This window comes from Protopterus annectens, chromosome 1.part2 (genome assembly GCF_019279795.1).
Source record: "Protopterus annectens isolate FY-2018-M chromosome 1.part2, PAN1.0, whole genome shotgun sequence".
NCBI classification, from domain to species: Eukaryota; Metazoa; Chordata; order Ceratodontiformes; family Protopteridae; genus Protopterus; species Protopterus annectens.
This window is the reverse complement of record NC_056727.1, coordinates 208506139-208527609: the sequence shown is the minus strand read 5'-3', so window position 1 is coordinate 208527609 and position 21471 is coordinate 208506139. Positions and strand designations below refer to the sequence as shown.

General features: G+C 42.4%; 1 protein-coding gene across 2 annotated transcripts in view; it reads right to left on the bottom strand.

The window, feature by feature from the left end:
* MDH1 (malate dehydrogenase 1) overlaps window positions 1-21471 on the bottom strand; it is a 214860-nt gene that overhangs the window by 63213 nt on the left and 130176 nt on the right. For both annotated transcript variants that reach the window (XM_044055535.1, XM_044055528.1), the window contains exon 8: window positions 19145-19234. In XM_044055535.1, the coding sequence (XP_043911470.1) occupies window positions 19145-19234 (90 nt within the window). The remainder of the gene's footprint in view (window positions 1-19144; window positions 19235-21471) is intronic.

The following is a 21471-nucleotide window of genomic DNA, read 5'->3' as shown; positions in this document are numbered from 1 at the left end:
AGCCTTCCTGAAGACACTGGAGAGTATAAATGTCTCTAAACACCATCATATTGGGTGACTTCAACTACCCAAACATAGACTGGGAACATTACTCAAGCCCAAATACCCTAGCCCAAAGGTTCCTGGAGTTCATAAACTCAAATGCTATGGAACAACTTGTCACCATTCCCACAAGAGGTGAAAATATACTAGACCTGATCATCACAAACATGGGGACAAAATGCTCCACACCAGAAGTATATCCCTCATTGGTGAGATCAGACCATAAACTAATCTCACTGGAGATCCACATCCCGCCACCCCCAACAAAAGACCACAGTGAAGAACTTCTCAAAAGCCAACTTCACACTTAAGACTGGTGTGGTATCCTTCAAGGCCCCTGAGCCATTAGAAACCACAACCCACGCTGCTGAATCCCTTTACAAATGCTTAGCACCTCCAGGATTGCATGGATCAAGCAATCCCAAATAAAATCAAGACCCTTTCCACCAAAGGCAAGCCCGATCTGGTGGACCCCAGCCATAAACAAACTTTACAACAAGAGGAGAAAGCTACTACAAGATAGAGCAAAATCCAGACATCTCTGATCAATACTAGTAAAAAACTACGATCACTCATAAAATCATCCAAGGCCAACTTTGAGAGAAAAATCGCCAAGGACTCAAAAGGCAATCATAAGGCCTTCTTTAGCTATGTTAGAAATCTGGGTGGAAACTCCCAGATATGCTCAAAATTAGTCCAAAATGATACAAAAATCAGTGAACCCACAGACATTGCAAACATACTGGCAGACAGGTTCAGTGCAAATCCCCCCCCCCCCCAAAAAGGAGAAATATCTATCCCAGCAGAGTGTAGCCTCCCAATCATCTCAAATGCCCAGGTGAGAGCTGCTCTCTCTAAAGCTAAAAACACAGCATCAATGGGACCGGATGGTGTCCCTGTGTGCTACCTTAACTCAATGAGGAACTAAACCCACACATAAGGCTGCTGTTTAATCTTAGCCTTACCACAGGATACGTACTCAAAGAGTGGCGACGGCAACTGTGGTCCCACTCCACAAAGAACAAGCCTGGTCTGCAAAGCTATGGAGAGGATCATAATGGAACTCATAAATAAAGCAGACATTGGATCCTACCCAATTCGGCTTTGTCAAGGGCAGATCATGCCTCTTGAACTTGGTGAAACAGACACCAAGGCCATTTATGAGGGTAAGGCAGTTCACACAGCCTACCTTGACCTTGCAAAAGCTTTCGACACAATACCCCACTCGGGTATCATAGAAAAGCTCACCAGCTTAAATGTAAACCCATATGTCACAAGATGGGTTGCAAACTGGCTCAAGGACAGAACCCACAGGGTTAGAGTTGCTGGTGCCATGTCAGACTCAGCCGGTCACAAGCGGTGTCCCACAGGGCTCAGTCCTGGGCCCCTGTTGTTCGGCATCTACTTTTCAGAAGTGCAGGCAAACATAGGAGGATTGTGGCTGACAAAGTTTGCAGAGGACTGCAAATAGTTGAAAATCCATCAGACACAGATATCCTTCAGAGAGGTCTCATAGAAACGGATAACTGGTGCCACAGCCATGGCCTTAAGCTAAATGCCAAAAATGTATAGTCATACCCTTTGGTAAAACTACCACACAGGTGGCAATCCATTAAGCACAGAAGAGGTTATCAGGGACCTGGGGACCCAAGTTGACAGTAACCTTTCTTTTGACACTCACATTGCCAAAGTGGTTAGGAGGACCTTCTACATTGCCCACCTGATTATGAAGGGATTCACATCCAAATCAAGGGAGGTCATTGTTCCCTGTACTCTTCACTTATCAGACCAATGATTGAGTACAATGCCCCATTCGAATGTATCTTACCCGACACCTGCAGCAATTGGAAAGACCCCAAAAGTTCCTCACCAAATATGCCATATGCTGCCCGACTGAAGAAACTCCAGCTCTATTCAGTTGCTCAGAGGTGACCTGTGCCTGACATACAAGGCCATGTCCAACCCGGAATTAATGGACATGCTCCACCTCAAAAAATCCAAATCCACCAGAGCTACAAGAGCAAGAGACTTAAACCTCAACACGGATATAAATAGGACATGCTGGAGGGACAGATTCATCACCCAGAGACTCCTATGCTGTGGAACAGAATCCCGGTCCATGTGAGACAGAGCACAGGCTCTGTTCAAGAGGAATCTTGACCAGTGGATGGGAGATCTGGGATCATCTCTGTATCACTGCTGGACAGAGGCACGGCAAACTAATGGGTATAGTATTCTTCAACCTAAGGGGTGGTGAAAGCCACACAACTCTGGCTAGGCTTACAAATGCCCTAGGGCAGATAGCCTAGTATGAACCTATGAACCTATGAACAAGTGATAATTCAATAAAGGTGTTTGGAAAACAAAAACCCTAAAGAATTAAAATCAAACTTATACAAACAGAGAACTTTGAAATTCTGGAAAACATTACAACTTATTTTTCTACTCTATAAGCAGACCTGTGTCTCAGAAAAAAAGCAACCTCTTTAGATATAAAAAACTGCCTTAGCCAAATGACCAAATGATATAAGGCATTGGAGAAAATAAAAGAAATTCTGGGGCACATATATATAACTCTCGTTCAACAAAATCTGACAATAGCTCAGCAAGACTCCTCCGTAAAACAAACAGATAATTAGCAGAACTCACCTTAGCAGTATTAACTTCCACTCCCAACATCACACACACCCTACCAATATATACGTCAAAAAATCTCAATTTTCCTACACTTAAACTTCAGCTTAGTTCATACATTAAATAGTAGACCACAGACTCCAAATTCAACCCTAAATTAGTAGTTGTATGCAATTTTCCAAAGAGAAGCAGCCCTCTTAGCAACCCATTCCCTTCCCACATCTACAACTACTGTTTCACAAGTTATAGCTGTCTTACTCCTCTTCCTAAAAGACAGAAAAAAAAAAGATTTGCAGCCTATAGCAAACACACATGCACTGCTAAAATACATGAAAAAACTATATTTTATAACTCACAGAAAACACTTAAGGTACGAACTGCCTAGAAATCAACAAATTTTAAGAAAAAAAGTTAAGTACAATAACAGGAATATATTCAGTAACTGATGAAATATTTCTAATGTACAAAAGGAAAACCATCTAGGGCAGTCATTCTGGATCTAAAAAGGACTTCTGAAATGATGTATGACTTACTCATACCTAGGTTATAAACTCATGGACTCAGTGAAGGCCCACTTAAATGGATGCAAAGTTTTATGTCTACAAATAGGTATAATACCATTTCCAGTTCATAATCATCTGAAACTCGAACTTTAGTAACAAATTCTGAAGAGGTGAGAACTAACATTTCTTACAAAATAATAAAAAGTGCAGCAATAAAAAATATTGTTTTTTATTATTTGTCCTGTCAGATTCAGATTTGTAATTTTACTTGTGAAGTCAAATACTTTTTGTGCTTATAGCAGATGCCTGAAAGAATAATAGTTCACTGTCTTTTGACTAGCATGATTATTAGCTTGAATAAAAGCTGCAAAAATGATATGAAATATAAAGGGTTAATTTAGGAATAGTATAAAATACTGAAAAATAAGAAGTAGTAAGTGTGCTGGCATAGCTTAATTAGATATTGGCATCCATGTAAAGGAGTATGTTATTGAGAAACAAAGGCTGTAAAAATAACTGTGCAGATGGCAGCTGGAAGGATATCAACGAGATAAAGAGATGTAACATCAAGCAAGATAAATTTGGAACACCATATTTCAGATAATGCAAGACTGAGTTTCCATGGATCATCAAACTACAAAGAACCAAGGACAAGGGAACAAAAGAAAACTGTTATACAAAGAAAGAACTGTTTTACATCAGACTCTGAGAAAAAATATCAGACTTTTTGGTATAAATATGAGTGTGTATAAACAGGCTTTGGGAATTTGTCATAGAGAGCTGACATCATCTTTGTTGCATGCTTGTAGATCCGAAAGGAGAATGTAACAGTAAAGCGTATTAACTGAAGCGTTTGTCTCCGTGTATTTACTGTACTCAGTACTATACAGTAATAAGACTAGTTGATTACAATAAATAGTTAAATACTGTGATATGCATGCATGTAAATGGAAGTAACAGCAAAAAAAAAAAAAAACAACAGAAGATGTCATATAATTCTTCATTGCCTATCAACATTGTACCCAACTGTTTTTCACCTACTAAATGGCCTGTAATTTTTTGTCTAAAGGCTTGTGATTCGGTTTGTGGAATAAATTGTTAAATGGATTTTAGTTCTTGGTTCTTTGACCTTTGCTCCTGATTGTCCATCTATGGGAATGCTGTTCTATACTATTTTCAGGTATGACATGCTCTTGAGAAAATAGAACATTCACATCCAATGTCCCACAAGGTTCTGTTCTGGACCTCCTCTTTCATTTTATACATGACATACCAATAGCTCGCCCAACTCCCATCTAACACTTTACATTGATAAAATAATTGTTTAAAAGGAGAAAGGGGCATAAGAAGCAAAGACATTCAGATCAATCTCCAAAAACATGCAGCAAATACATTTCTTCATGACCTCATAACAATAAACTCTTGACAAATCCCAGTGAAAACAAATCTATGGTGTATGGCACAACTCAGAGACTAAGTGCAAATAACCCAATAAAACTTTTTGATCCTCTCAATATTTTTAAACAGGACAATCAATACATATACAACATTACATTTAAACCCACACTAAGAACTGCACAAATAAAATGTCAAAGCAAGTACACTACAGCTACTAAATGGCACATTTCTTACCCAGTGAGTCAAAAAGAGCAACAGGCACCAAAATTCTGATCTCCAAGCTACAATATGCCCTACCTTACAACTTTAAACTAAGACATATTCTACAGACTACTCCTAACAAAGCAAAACACTATGTAGCACTTTTAGACACTAAGGAGCACGGCTCCCTTTCTATTCAAAGAGCCAGTTGGCTTCCACTTACAGCTTTAGCCATTTTTCTACTACATTCCCTGACTTTCAAACTTGTACGTCTGCTATATCTAAACTACTGTCCCCACCCTCTGCAAATTCACTAGTTACTGCCACCATCACTCTTGTTTGCTAGGGTCAAACAACCCTAAAAAGTTCTATTGCCCTCCAGATCAGTACCAGAAAAACATGCATTTAGCAAGACTGGTCCTGCAACATGAAACTTGCATCTTACACTATCAGATTCAAAATAAGTTTATTAGATTTAGTCAGTATAATTAAAGGAACATCTAAAAGAGCTATACAACAACAGCTGTTACAGGGACAACAGTTGAAATTAATAATTAGACTAAAAAAAAACAGTCTTTAGCTAATATACTCAAAAGATGTACTTGTCTTTAAATTGTCTGGAAACTGTGCTAAATGTATTAGCTTTGTTTTATAAGCATGTACTGATACTGGCTACAGATCTACTCTGATGTCAGTACAGTCATGTCTGTATACTCCATTCTCATTTTTGTTTACATTGTACTAACTGTACCACTGTTGAAAAGATTCACATCTACTATTCTTCTGGATACACAGCTGCATAGCTATATACATATCTACTTTCTATACCAACACATACATTCTAGTGTTGTACTTTTTAAACTTATAAGAAATATTAAAAATAAGTATATTGCCTTCGGGCTGGGTTGTGGATGAAAAGGATCACTAAACCAGGCCAACTAAGCAATTAACTAAAGAGAAAATAAAAATAAAAATAAGTTATCCACCACTAATGGAGTCAGAAATAAGGACATGGTATTACAGATTTTCTGAGTAACATAAATTTCATCTGATTTTTTGCAGCCCATGTTAGCTGTTTTGATGTTTCCATCCAGATTCTATAATATCTTATAAGAATCCATAACAGGGAGAAAACTACTCCAGAGTACTTGTTCTGGTAACTCAAAAGAAGCTTCCTTACCCTTTGCTTAAAGGGATCTGTATACTCCTGTGGCCATTTTCATGTTCTTGCTTCTGTACATGCTGGACAATTTCCATACGTTTGGTGTCATCCATGGTGGAGATTGGGGAACTGTGACACAAACTCCAAATCACTTACACAGACTAATTCAAAGTGCAAAAGAGAACACAGCCAAACAGGGAGGCACAGACTGATACACTAGGGATTTGGAACTCTGCTCCTCAAAGTATGCCAGCAGGACACCATGTTTTGCCTTTAGACCTTTTTCTTCATTTGTTTAAAATTGAGGAAAATGCTAAGGAGATAAGGGATCACCTCCTTGAAGTACTAGACCTGTATTTTGCAAAAATATCTGCTCATATTGGAGGAAGTCCTTGCCTCAACAGTAGTAGTAGTCAGTAACAAAAAATATGCAAGAGTAAGGAATGCTCAGGTCCAACAGGTATCAAACATGGAGATGGAGGATAAGGCCTACATGTCAACACCACTTAAACTGGATAACAACTCAACAGTGGAGCCAGTATCAGAGTTTACAATGACAGGAAAACTAACACCAACAGTAAGGGTGACATTTCCCACTTTAGTACTGATGAGAAATCTGATGAAGTGCACAGTGGCACAGTCAAAGAAAGATGCACATAAATCAACTCTTACTGGCATGTATGATCCAGCACCAGTCCTAGAAAACAAAGAGGAATTCCGACACTGCAGATCTGCAGGTCATCTAACACTGCTGGAGGTGGTATGGTGCTGAATTGCAAAACATATTGTACAGGACTTACACCACTTGAAGGATTCCGAGCTTAATTGTCTATGCTCTTGAACCTTTCTTCAATCTTCTATGTTCAACTACATTCTTTATGTTTGTGAATAGTTCTGTTCTTATTTCAAGTTTTACCTAACAAAGGAAGACTCAGGATGAGGCGGCAGCTTGTCTGCAAACTATGCACTCTCAAAAGTACAGTTTTGTACCTACCATAAATGTAGATGTTCGAGTGCTAATACAGCTGCAGTCATAACAGATGGGTTCTCCTGCCGTCAGGCGGGTCCTCGGTCGGCCGAATTCCAAAGTCTAGGTCCGGCGTCGGTTGTCGTCGCTTCTTCCCTGACGTCAGTGCGACAGGGGTATAAAAGAACCAGCCAACGCCATTTTCTTCAGTTTTTCTTGCCCCAGATGTCAGGTGCCCCCAGAAGGAAGGCAATACATAAATGTGTGTAATAAAGCAATGCCATATAATCAAAATACAGTAGTGCAAGCAAATACATCAAGAATGAATACTCCAATCAGGTTGCATGAGGAGATGTTAGCCAATAGGCCTGTCCCAAGAGGGGAAGGAGGGAGGGAAACCTGGACTGCAGCTGTATTAGCACTCGAACATCTACATTTATGGTAGGTACAAAACTGTACTATGTTCATCGTGCATACAGCTGCAGTCATAACAGATGGGTAGAATCCCAAAGCTAAGAAAGGGGTGGTAGGCACTAGGTGGAACTAGGAGGAACCAGAATGCCCTGCAAGACTGCAGTGGCAAAGCCCGCTCTAGATTTGGAGTATAGTGGAAGGTGGTAGTGCTTGGAGAAGGTATGCACAGAACTCCAAGTGGCTGCTTCTAAAATATCTTTGGTAGGAACTCCTCTGAGAAAAGCTGCAGAGGTAGCCGTGGCCCTTGTGGAGTGAGATCCGATGCCTGTAGGTACAGTTTTGCCATGAAAAGAACAGCAAAAGCGTATGCAGTGGGCTATCCATTTTGAGATTGTCTGTTTGGAAATTGGCTTTCCTTGAGCTCCTATAGCATAGGACACAAAGAGCTGGTCTGATTTTCTGAAAGGCTTTGTTCTGTCCAAATAATAACACAGTTGTCTGTGGATGTCCAAGGAATGTAGTAATCTCTCCCCTTTGTTTTGAGGATTAGGATAAAAGGTAGGTAAGTGTATAGCCTGATTCAAAGCTACCCTGGATACCACTTTTGGCATAAAGGACGGGTTGGTTCGTAAGGAAACTCTGTCCTGATGGAAGATGATAAAAGGCTGCACAGCCATCAGAGCTCGTAGTTCCGATACCCTACGAGCTGAGGTAATAGCCAGAAGGAAAGCTGTTTTCCAGGACAAATATTGCAAATCTGATGAGGCAGCTGGCTCAAAAGGAGGCAAGGTCAGTTTTTCTAGAATGAAATTGAGATCCCAAGCAGGTATTGGTTGTTTCCTTGGGGGTTTTAGATTTTTAGCCCCTCTGAGGAACTGTCTTAAGAGGGGGTGAGAGAATAAGGGTGGATCAGTGTTGTATTCTACAGAAATGGCTGAGACATGAATTTTGATGGAGGAGAATGAAAGTCCACTGCTTAGCAGCTCAGCTAGATACTGTAATATTTGAGGTAAATTCAGTTTTCCAGGATCCTGGCCCTTTTTCTCATTCCAGACACAAAACCGTTTCCATTTTGCAGAGTAAGCTTTTCTAGTAGACGGCCTTCTGGCCTCCAAAATGACATCCTGCACCTCCTTGGAGAGTAGGGTTTGTTGTGATGCTAAGGAATTTTCCATGCGGCTAGATTGAGTGTTTTTAGCTGACTGTGAAGAGTTTTGAAGCTGTGCTGAGTCAGAAGAAGAGGCATTAGAGGCAGGGTCCATGGTGGGGAATGCGTCAGGCTCCTCAGGAGTGGGTACCAGTGCTGTCTTGGCCAGTCTGGAGCAATGAGAATCATCTTTGGTCTGTCTGCTCTGGTTTTTAATAGAACTTTGGGCAGCAGAGGAAGAGGTGGGAAGGCATAAACTGTCATTGATGTCCAACTGAAAGAGAGAGCGTCCACTCTCCAGGCCTTTGTAAGAAAAATCCTTGAGCAGAATTTTGTCAATTGGTGATTTTTGTGGGAGGCAAAGAGATCTATGTCAGGCCTTCCCCATGCTTGAATTATCTCTGTAAAAACTTGAGGATGCAACTTCCATTCGTGTGGATCTGTCATATTTCTGCTTAGGTTGTCTGCCAGCGTGTTTTCCTTGCCTGGCAAGTACTGTGCTTGTAGTTCGATTTGTAAGTCCAGGGCCATGTTCCAAAGTGACATGGCCAGTCTGCATAGGGGGTATGAATGGGTTCCTCCCTGTTTGTTTATGTACCACATTACTGTGGTGTTGTCCGTTCTTATCAATAGTTGACCTGGTTGCAGAAGGTCTTTGAAAGCTATAATAGCATTTATTACTGCTAGCATTTCCTTTTGATTGATGTGAAGGTGCTTTTCTTTTTGGGACCATTTGCCCTGAATGCACCGATCTGTCATGTGCACCCCCCAGGCGTAGTCCAAGGCGTCTGTTGTGATGACTTGATTTGCTTGAGGCTTGCTGAATGGGAGACCTGTGTTTGTTTGGCATGCTTGAGCCCACCACAGAAATTCTTTTTGAAGACATGGAATTAGTGGTATTATTGTTTCCAAACTGTGGCTGTGTTGAGACCATAGGTTTTTCAGGTACCATTGAAGTTTCCTCATATGCAGCTTTGCACATGGGATTAGTAAGATGCAAGATGCCATGAATCCCAGAGACTGCAGGATTTTCCTTGCAGTCAGCCTGGTGCAATTTGCTAGTGTTCTGAAGTATTGAGTTATTTGCCCCTGCTTCTCTGGTGTGAGGTAGGCCATCTGGGTGTTTGTGTCCAAGTTGGCACCCAGGAAAATTATTTTCCGAGAGGGTATTAGCCTTGATTTCTTTTTGTTGACTGTGTATCCCAGAGAATTCAACAACATTATTACATAAGCCAGATGTTTCAGAAGAATGTGCTTGCTGTCTTGCTTGGATCAGGCAGTTGTCCAAATAGGGGTATATTTGTATCCCTTGAAGTCTGCAGTAGGCAATTACTGATGCCAGGCATTTTGTGAATACTCTGGGCGCAGTAGATAAGCCAAAGGGCAATGCAGAGAATTGATAATGGGTTGAACCTGCAAGAAATCTGAGGTATCTTCTGCAATTTTGTCTGATTGGGACATGCAGGTATGCCTCCTTGAGGTCCAATGTTACCAGCCAAGACTACTTGCCCAGCATGGGAAGAAGCTGCTGTAGAGTGAGCATCTTGAATTTAGTAGAAATGTGTTTAGGATGGATAGGTCCAAAATAGGTCTCCAATCTTTTCCTTCCTTGGTACCAGGAATAGTCTGGAATAAAAACCTTGACCTTGTTTGTGCGTAGGTACCTCTTGAATAGCTTTCATGTCTATGAGATCTGAAATTTGTCTTTTCGCCTTTGCCCTTTGATTGTGTGGCAGGTTTGGCATGCCTCTCATTTTTGGAAGGGTGTGAAAATGGAATCTGTAGCCTCTGTTTATAATGTCCAGGATCCATTTGTCTTTTGTGACAATATGCCAATTTTTTGAAAATAATGCCAGTTTTCCGCCTAAGGGTGCTGCCATTTGAGTCTTGCTTGGCATGCAAAGGGGAAAGTCATTGGGCTTGCTTTCTGAATGGTTGCGAGTTATCCTCACCACCTCTTTGTGTAGGAGCTTGCCATTGTCTGCCTCTAAACGATCCTTGGGATTGTCCTCTGCCCCTCGGGCACCTGTATCTACCTCCTTGGGGTCTGTCCGTGGCTGGAAAGGACCAATTTTTGGAAGGCCAATTTCTACTGAAACGTGGGGGTTGTACCTGTAGAAAATCTTTCACAGTTTGCATTGATTTAGCCTTTTTCCTCCATTTTCCTTAATACTTCCTCAGCATTAGCACCAAATAATACATCCTTTTGTAGAAGGGCATCTAGTAATTTAGCTTTGACATGATCTGGTAAGGTTTGTTCCTCGAGCCAGGCATGTCTACGTATGACTGATCCTGTAACAGCAGCTCTACATGAGGCCTCTAGAGCATCAAAACCACATTGTAAGGTATGTTTACCCACTTGTTCTGCACTATGCATCAAATCCTGCTACTCCTTCAAGTCTGGTTGTTCAGGTTGTGACATTTTACTTCTCAATTGTGATAACAAAAACTGTTGGTACTTTAGCATATGGAACTGACAGTTTAATGCCCTCATGGTTAAGGTGGCCGAGGTATATACCTTTTTTCCCCCACCTTTCTAAGGATCTGGAATCTCTCTCGGAAGGTAATGGATTTTTTGCAGTGGAGGCCTTAATTCCCTTGGGGCCCTGTGAGATGGTTTCTGGGTCAGCAGCATGGCTTTTGTATAGAAATTGGTGTGAGTCAGGAACCCTGTAGTACCTGTCAGGCTTGACTGGGGCTGGAGGTAGAGAATCCGGGTTAAGGCAGGCTTCCGAGTACACATCATCTAGTATGTCCAAGACAGGAGGTATAGCCAGAGGCCTGTGCTGAGGTAGCAAGAGAAATTCCCTAAGCCTTTTATTGGAATCTGAATAATCTTGACCTTCCCAGTGGAAGTGTTCCCTTAAGGTATGCAAAGTTTCCCCAAATGAGTAATCCTCTGGGGGGGATACAGAGGGAATGGACTCCTCTGCATCAGAGTCTTCAAAACAGGAGTGAGAATGTTCCTGTTCATCAGAGTGCTCTGATATAATGGAGCCCTGATCAGAGGAGGGGGATTCTTCCTCCACTCTGGGCCTTTTGTCCGGGGGAGGTTGAGAACCCCTGATAAGAGTAAATAAATCCTCAGTCATTTTAAGCATCTGTTTTTTAGGCATGGGGCCTGGAGATGGGCCCTGTGTAGCTTGTCTCTTAGAATGCATGGCTGCTTTAGACTTAGTGAAAGCCTTGATGGAAAAAGAAGAGGAAGGTCTGAAGACACCTTGAGAGGAGGTAGACCTGTCCACATTTTGAGATTCACCGCCAAGAGTGGCTTCGGTATCTGTAGTCGGGTGTGGGCGAGGAGCCTGCGACCTCGGGCACAGTAGACAACCAATGAAGTGTCGTCGGTAGTCAGGGGTCGCTGAGAACCGGACCACGTGTAGTCGGCTTTGGCGTGGTGTCGGTAGAGGCCGCGTTCCTCGTGTGTCGGTCCTTATCTTTGCGCTTTTTAGACAAAACTGGAGTTGGAGTATCCAACGACATAATATAGTTAAATGTTTTGCCAAAATAATGCTGAACTCCGACGCTTAATGGTGCGTTTGTTGAATGTAGCACAAAAGCGACAGACAGAGACGTCGTGGTCTGGGCCTAAACAAGGAATACAGAGGGAATGGAAATCCTTATGCGGTATTTGCTTCCCACATGAAATACAATTATTAACTTTGTCTGACATTGGTCTGAGGCAAGAAAAGTTTTCCCAACGGGGTACTTAGCTTTCAAGAAGACTTCGGTTGCAAAATTTTCATAATTTCAGGAGCTGGCCGACCAGCACTTGTGAACTGCTTCTGCTTCGGGCACCGCGCGGCAATAAAGACTGAAGAAAATGGAGTTGGCTGGTTCTTTTATACCCCTGTCGCACTGACGTCAGGGAAGAAGTGACGACAACCGACGCCGGACCTAGACTTTGGAATTCGACCGACCAAGGACCCGCCTGACAGCAGGAGAAAGTACAGTTTTGTACCTACCATAAATGTAGATGTCCGAACTGGATAGCATCTGCAGTCATTACAGCTGGGTTGTCCTGTCGTCAGGCAGCCCTTCAGTCGGCCGGATTCCAAAGTCCGCGTCCGGCTGATGTCGCACTTCACCCGACGTCATCTCCATTGGCCTTCGGGTATAAAAGCATCAGCCGACGCCATTTTCTTCAGTGTTTCTTGCCCCAGATGCCAGAAGCCCTCTTGGAAGGCTAAAAAATTTTTTGGATAGAATGCTAATGCCAATGTTTCCAAAAAGAAATAGGTAAACACAGAAATAAGCATGTATGTACATATATACAAACAAATACACCATAAAAGACTCCCCCCCACCAGCTAGCTATTAGGGGGAGGTAAACACCCTAGAGGTACCACAGAGGGGAAGGAGGGAGTGACTGCAGATGCTATCCAGTTCGGACATCTACATTTATGGTAGGTACAAAACTGTACTATGTCCTTCATGGATGCATCTGCAGTCATTACAGCTGGGTAGAATACCATAGCCAACTAGGGGAGGAGGATAAAGGAAGATTATGGTGTGTTTAGGATCCCTTGCAGTACAGCAGTGGCAAACCCTGCTCGGGATCTGGAATATAGAGGCAAATTATAATGCTTGGCAAATGTATGCACGGAGGTCCAAGTAGCCGCCTCAATAATGTCTTTGGTTGCCACTCCTCGTAAGAATGCTGTGGTAGTGGCTGTTGCCCTTGTAGAATGAGGTCTTATATTCTGTGGAATTGGTTTTCCATGGAAGGAGTAACAGAATCGAATGCAATTTCCTATCCATTTGGAGATTGTCTGTTTGGAAATAGCTCTTCCTTCCTTCCTGTTGCATAGGCTACAAAAAGTTGGTCAGTCTTTCTGTTGCTTTTGGTTCTGTCCAAGTAGTAGCGTAGCTGTCTATGTACATCCAAGGTATGCAATATTCTTTCCCCTCTGTTTTGTGGGTTGGGAAAGAAGGTAGGTAGGTGAATTGCCTGGTTTAAAGACACCCTGGATACCACCTTAGGCATAAAGGTTGGATTAGTCCTCATGGTCACTCTATCTTGGTGGAAGACTAGGAAGGGTTGCACTGCCATTAAGGCCTGTAGTTCTGAAACCCTCCTTGCTGAAGTAATTGCCAGTAGGAAAGCAGTTTTCCAAGACAGGTGCTGTAGGTCTGCAGTTGCTGCTGGTTCAAAGGGTGATAGTGTCAACTTTTCTAGAACGAAGTTTAAGTCCCAAGCTGGCAATGGTGGTTTCCTTGGAGGATTTACATTCTTGATTCCTCTGAGGAACTGTCTGAGCAAAGGGTGTGAAAAAACAGGTGGATCAAAGCTGTATTCTGCTGAAATAGCTGATGCATGTATCTTGATGGAGGAGTAGGATAGGCCTGAATCGAGAAGTTCGGCCAGGTACTCCAGAATGTTAGGCATATCTATGTTTGACACATCTTTTCCTTTTTCAGAACTCCAAGTGACAAACCTTTTCCATTTTCCAGCGTAGTTCCTTCTTGTTGAAGGTCTGCGTGCTTCAAGAATAATGTCTTTAACTCTTTGGGAAAGTTCTTGATTAGCTGCTGCTATGTGATGTTCCATGCAGTTAGTTGTAGCGTTTTCAGGTTTGGATGTATGGTGCTGTAGTTGTTCTGAGTTAGCATCAAAGGCATCAGGGTATTGGCCACATATTGTTCCGAGACATGCTCCTCAGCAGTGGGTACCAGTGTTGTCTTGGCCAGTTTGGAGCTATCAGGATTATCCTTGGCTGTTCTTCCTTGATTTTTAGTAATACTTTGTGTATCAAGGGAAAGGTGGGAATGCATATGCTGTTAGGCCTTTCCAGCTGAAGGAGAGAATCCACTTTCCATGCTAATGGGTGGAATGTCCTTGTGCAGAATTTTTGAGCTGGTGATTTTGGGGTGATGCGAATAGGTCTATCTGAGTCCTTCCCATTTCTTTGTGATGGTCTTGAAGATGTCCGGGTGTAGGTGCCATTCGTGAGCATCTGATGTGGTTCTGCTTAATATGTCTGCTAGAGTATTTTCTTTTCCTGGTACAAATATTGCCTGGAGTTGGATGTTGTAGCTGAGTGCCAGGGTCCACAGTTCCAAAGTCAGTCTGCATAGGGGGTATGAATGAGTGCCTCCCTGTTTGTTGATGTACCACATGACTGTGGTGTTGTCTGTCCTTATCATCAACTGGCCCTCTTTGAGAAATGGTCTGAACTTTTGGATTGCCAGTTTTACTGCCAGCATTTCTTTTAGGTTGATGTGCAGGTGAAGTTGATCCTGAGTCCACAATCCTTGCAGCGTTTGTCCATCATGTGGGCCCCCATCCTAGGTCTGAAGCGTCTGTTGTGATGTTCTGGCTTGCTTGACCTCTGCGAAAGGGAAGGCCTGGGTTTGACTGGCATGCCTGAGCCCACCATAGGAACTCCTGTTTTAAGCATGGAATTAGTGGGATTTCTGTTTCTAGGCTGTGCCTGTGCTGGGACCATAAATTCCTTAGGTACCACTGTAGTTTTCTCATATGAAGTCTGGCAAATGGGATCAAAATTATGCATGATGCCATGAAACCCAAGGCCTGCAGTACCTTTCTTGCTGTTAACTTGTTCAGTTTTGTTAGTGCCAAGAAGTAAAGAGGGAGTTCTTTTTGTTTTTCTGTAGTTAGGAATGCCATTTGTCTTACTGTGTCCAATTCCGCTCCCAAGAATGTCCTTGTTTGGGATGGTATCAGCCTTGATTTTTGTAATTGACTGTGTATCCCAGTGCTTGTAGCAAGTAAATGACCCTTTGTAAATCTGTTGTCAACTTGCTTTTGTTGTCCCCTTGTAGCAGGCAGTCGTCCAGGTATGGGTAAATTTGAATTCCCTGAAGTCTGCAATGGGCGATTACTGATGCCAGGCATTTTGTGAATACTCTGGGCGCAGTAGATAAGCCAAAAGGCAATGCTGAGAATTGATAGTGCTCTGATCCTGCAAGAAATCTGAGGTATCTTCTGCAGATTGGTCGAATAGGGACGTGCAGGTATGCCTCCTTGAGATCTAGAGTTACCAGCCAACACTCCTTGCCCAGCATGGGAAGAAGTTGCTGTAGGGTCAGCATTTTGAATTTTGGAACAATGATGTATGAATTTAAGGTGGACAGGTCGAGAATTGGTCTCCAACTTTTTTCCTTTCTTGGAACTAGGAATAGTCTGGAGTAGAACCCCTTTCCTTGCTCTGCTGTTGGTACTTTTTCCACAGCTCTCATGTTTGCTAACTCCATTATCTGTCGTAGAGCTTCTATTTTTTGATTTGGGGGTAGGTTTGGCATTCCTCTTTTGACTGGTAAAGTGTGAAAGTGGAATCGGTAACCTTGATCTATGGTTTGTCTTTTGTTATGTGGTGCCAGTTCTTTGAAAATAAGGTTAGCTTTCCGCCTAGAGGAGCTGTTATTTGTTCCCTGGTAGGTGGATTTAGGATTAAGTCACTGTGGCTGTGCTGTTGTAGTGGCAGTGGTTGTGTCCGAGCCTCTGTTGTTACCTTGCCACTGTCGTCCTCTGTAGGCACCACCTCTAGATTGGTTTCTGCCTCTGGAACGTCTATTCCTGCCCCTTTGAAATCTTGTGGAGTCAGGAAAGGACCAATTTTTGGCAGGCCAGTTCCTGCTAAACCTTGGGGTTGAACCTGCAGGAAATCTTTAACTGTTTGAACTAATTTTGCTTTTTCTTCCATTTTCTTTATAACCTGCTGTGCAGGTGTACCAAACAAACTTGTCTTATCCATAGGAGCATCTAGCAACTTAGCTTTAACATGATCCGTAGAGGTTGCTCCTTTAGCCATGCATGTCTTCTTATCACTGTGCCAGTCATGGCTGATCTAAATGAAGCCTCCAGTGCATCATAGCCACATTTTAAGGAATGGTTACTAACCTGTTGTATGTTATTTAACATTTCTAATACATATTTCTTGTCAAGAGATTCATCAGTGGTTAGTTTTTTAGTTAACTGATCAAGCATAAACTCTTGGTATTGTATCATGTGAAATTGACAGTTTAAAGCTCTAGCTGAGAGAGTAGCTGAAGTGTAAACCTTTTTACCCCATCTGTCTAATGACCTTGCTTCCCTTTCAGCCGCAATAGGGTTTTTAGCTATGGTGCTACTGCCTTGGGACCCTGGGATATAGATTCAGGATCTGCAAGAGGGGCCTTGTAAAGGTGGAGATGAGTATCTGGCACCCTGAAAAATCTGTCTGGTTTGGCAGGGGCTGGGGGTAATGAATCTGGAGCAGAGCAGACATCATTGAAAGCATCATCTACCACAGAGAGAACAGGAGGTATAGCTAAGGGCCTGTGCTGAGGAAGGCGCAGAAAGGTCCGAAGTCTTTTTCTGGAATCTGAAAAATCTTGTTGCTGCCATTGAAATGCTCTCATGGCATGTAAGGTTTCCCAAAGAGAATTCTTCTGGAGAAGCAGCTGGAATAGATTCTTCAGCGTCAGAATCTTCAAAATTGGAGAAAGGGGCCTCTGGCTGGTCAGTTATGTCTGATTCTTCAGCAGAATCATCAGAAGACACTGGCTCAGGGGGCTCTACCCTAGGTCTCTTCTCTGGGGGCTGTGAGGCCCTGTCTGGGTGAGATTGAGATCCTCTAATTAATGAAATTAAGTCTTCTGCCAAAGTAAGCATTTGAGAACTAGAAGAGGGCCTGGTGGAGGGGGGTTTAACAGGCACTGTTTTAGAAGACTTGGCTGCTTTAGCCCTGGCGAAGGCCTTAATGGACATGGCTGCTGGAGGCCTAGCAGCACCACGTGCTGGGGTAGAGACATCCAGGGGGATGGTGTCTGATATGGATAAAACTTCTGAGGTTGGTTCAAGAGCTGTAGCCGGGGCCTCAGCTGTAGGGATAGATTCAGATGCACTTTGATCAGTTTCCGAAACTTTGTTTAGGCATGGTTTCGGCCGAAACCACGGACCGCGAGTGTCGGTCTTTATCTTTGCGTTTTTTGGCAGCAAGTGAAGTCGGAGGATCCGACGACATAATGTACGCAAATTCAGAACCGAAAAACTGTTCTGCAAACTCCGACCGACGCCTAAGCGTTCGTCGGTTGAAGGAAGCACAGGCCGAACAGGCTGCTACGTCGTGGGCTGGGCCTAAGCAAGGCAGACAGTAAGAGTGGAAATCTTTATGAGGTATTTGTTTCCCACAGGTTAAACAATTATTAACTTTTTCTGACATCGGCTGAGGCAAGAAAGAGTCCCCAACGGGGTACTTAGCTTTAGAAGTCTTCGAAGTAGTATTCGGTAGAAAAAATCTCTGGATCCGACCGACCGGCACTTGCAAACAGCTTCTGCTTCGGGCGCCACGCGGCAAGAAAGACTGAAGAAAATGGCGTTGGCTGATGCTTTTATACCCGAAGGCCAATGGAGATGACGTCGGGTGAAGTGCGACATCAGCCGAAGCCGGACCCGGACTTTGGAATCCGGCCGACTGAAGGGCTGCCTGACGACAGGACAACCCAGCTGTAATGACTGCAGATGCATCCATGAAGGACATCCCATCTGTTATGACTGCAGCTGTATGCACGATGAACATCTGCTAAAAGGGATTTCTTTCATGCTCCAAACTGGGAACTCCTCTGGAGGTAAATTAGACAATTACAAGAAGTGTACCTAGGCTTTGGGTGACATTGGAGAAAGCTACTACTTAACTTTGGCTTTAGATTACACTGAAGACTACTGCTTAAACTGGGAATATTTTCTTTATTTTCATCTCAGATGTAGTCCTTGGGTTTCATGTAGAGATCTGAAGGAAATTCATGTTTTTTTTTTTTTTGTTTTGTTTTTTTTAACAGTTTGGCATTTTTTCTCTAAAACAGGACAATGAAGTAAACTGATATTTGCTTAAAAATAACCAGGCTGCATGGCTAGTGAAGGTCTCACACAAAGCAGTTGTTTACTGCAGGAAATAAGAATGAGGACAGTGAAGATCAAAAAACTTGCAAAAATAAATAAATAAATAAATAAATGACAAACTAAATTATAAAAATAGAAATGCAACTGTAAACTATGAGGACAGTGAAAATAAAAAAAAACATGTAAAAATAAATAAATAAATAAATAAATAAATAAATAAATGTTAAACTAAATTATAAAAATAGAAATGCAACTGTAAACTATGAATGCCAGAGTTCAGCCCCAACAGCAGGAGCTCTTCTTGGAGAACAACCCATTTTACATCAGCATAAGCTGACACAAGACCCATTGCTTGGCAGAACCAGAAGAAAACTACTGGGGAAATCGGTACGATGGACACTTGCATCTGATGTGGACAAAGCCCCAACATCAGAATCTACTTCAAGAGCCTACCCTGAGAATGATCCTGATTTAGAAAGGTAGAAAACCTTAAATCTATCATTGAAGTCATTCCCTGGTATCATTATACTTGTTTATAGGTTTATAGATAGTAATCAAGCAGTCCAGCAGACCAGTCAAGAGCCTAGTGCAGTCTATCCAAAGCACTACCTGGTTAAGTGACTTGCATAGAGTCACACAGTTGTTAAATGGAGGCTGAAAGAATAAATCCTGGACTGCAGGAAGCAGCTCGTTAACAGCTGATAATCTTAATTCTCGGTGCTGCCCAGTTTATCCCAATCTGCCTGGTGTTTGCTTCATTCCAATGAAAAGTCACACATTTAGCTCTACAGATGAAGAAAAATCATACTACACTTCAGTGAAATCCACTCACCTTGATTGCCACAGGGAAGGAATAGATCAAATCTTCAGGTATGCCATAAGAATTTCCATCTGAAATCACTCCCATAGAAACAAATTCTCCCTGGAAATGCAAAACATCTGATCACTAAATCTTATAGACTGTTTACATGATCCTACAAGGAAAGTTAGTTAATACATTAACTTTTTTTGGTGAAACATCTGTTACCGACATTCTCAGCTCAGGGTATGGTGATACATGACTCTTAAATACTGAGATCTGATTAATTAAAAAAAGTTAAACTGGCATTCTTTCTTGAATTAAATAGTGCACTTAAAAGCCAGTCTATATCCGGACAGGAACATGCTTTATATATGAGTAAAAATCTTAGTACATTCCATGTAAAAGTGGAACCATGTCTATGCATGCATTTTTTTCCTCTTGGGTATAAATTGCAAGGCATTTGGTTTCTCCTGTTCATTTCAGGCTGCATTTCCAAAAACTTCCAAAAGGAGAATGAATGAAAAGGGGAGCAGACATGCTTATAATTCTAAACATGACACACAGTTTGTTGGTGCAGGACTACAAAGAACAATGAGTAAGCATAGAGCAAACTGAACAACAGGGGAGCAAGTTAAACTGAATAAAAAATCCAGAACTTTGCTAATGCCAATTACCTCAAACTAGGTGACAGCTTAACTTCAAAGCCCCTCCAAACCCAGATGACACTGAGGCCTAATCTGAACTGTACATAAATCACTGCAGAATCACATTCACAGCTGCAAAGAGGAGGCAGTACCTGCCCGAGTCAAACCTATGATTACTGGCAAAAATAAACCACCCTGGGGGACCCCTAGCATAAATAGGCTATTCAACAAAAGGAAAAAATCATCTCCAAAGCCAAGAAGGATCAGACAAAACAGTGCAAAAAGACACTCATTAGTCTCAACAAATTAGAAAGCTGGTCAAATCTGCCAATGCAAACTACGAGGCAAAGAGCCTCCCAGGTGAACTAAAGTTATGAGGCTTTTTTTAATTATGTTCGCAACCTCTGGGGAAATGCTAAGCAATGTGCAGGAGTTAATCATGAATGGCAACATTTAACACCCCGCCTGAAACTGCAGCAAACCTAATAGCCAACAAGTTCAGTTCAAACATTTCCCCCCAAATCACCTACTACCACACCCACAGAAATAATCACAACCCTCCCCCTGCCAGCCATTACAAGGAACAAGTCCTTACATTGCTCACTAAATCAAAATACACAGCCTACATAGGTCCCAACAACATTCCAGGATGCTTCTTAAATGGCTTCAAGCAGACTACCGTGGCCACTAGAAACAGTCTTTAACCACAGCTTCTGGACAGGCTTTGTCCCAGAGGAATGGAGGGTTGCAACAGTCATTCCTCTGCATAAGGGGGGCCCATCAACTTACCCAAGAAACTATAGACCCAAAAGCTTGACCAGTCTTATCTGCAAGACCATGGAGAGAATTATCATGGACCCGATCAATAACGACATAGGAAATCTACAAACACTGTACCAGACCCAATCTGGTTTTGTAAAAAGATAGCTCTTGCCTGCTCAGTCTGGTAGACTTCTTTGAGAAAGTCACCACTGCCATGGATGAGAGTAAAATGGTATACCACTTATCTAGCCAAAGCATTTGATAGAATTCCCCACTTGGAGATCACAGGTAAACGTAGTGTGTTAAGCATAAACCACTACATCAGGTGGATAGCAAACTGGCTCAGTCACTCACTCAACACATGTTGTCTGGATAGGCAACTCCACTTCTGATAAGAAAACTGTTACTAGCGGTGTCCCTCAGGGCTCAGTGTTGGGACCCCTCCTGTTTGGTATATACTTTTCTGAAGTGAATGCCAATGTTGGGGGCCTCTGGCTCACCAAATTTGTCGACAACTGTAAGCTAGGAGCAATCATTGAATCCCCAAATGATGCTGACATCCTACAAACAGGTCTAAAAATGACAAGCCTGTGTGGCTCAAAGGACTAGGGCAGTTGGGTTATGTAGTGGCACCCAGGGTTTTAATCTATACATAACCACTTATTTTAGAGCTGAGTGGCCTAGTGGGCTAATGCACTATACAGTAGCTGACAGGATCCTGGGTTCGAGACTTAGCAGGGGTGAATTTTTACAGCTGAGTGGTCTAGTGGGCTAACGCACTATGCTGTAGTTGACAGGGTCCTGGGTTCAAGACCTGGTAGGGGTAAATTTTGCTCCAGGGTCATTAGCCTAGTAACCTTCTAGGACAAACGACTAGTACCAAAAGCATGGTCTGAGACTAAATGTTTAAAAAATGTGTAATCATACCCTTCGGTAGATCAGACATTCCTT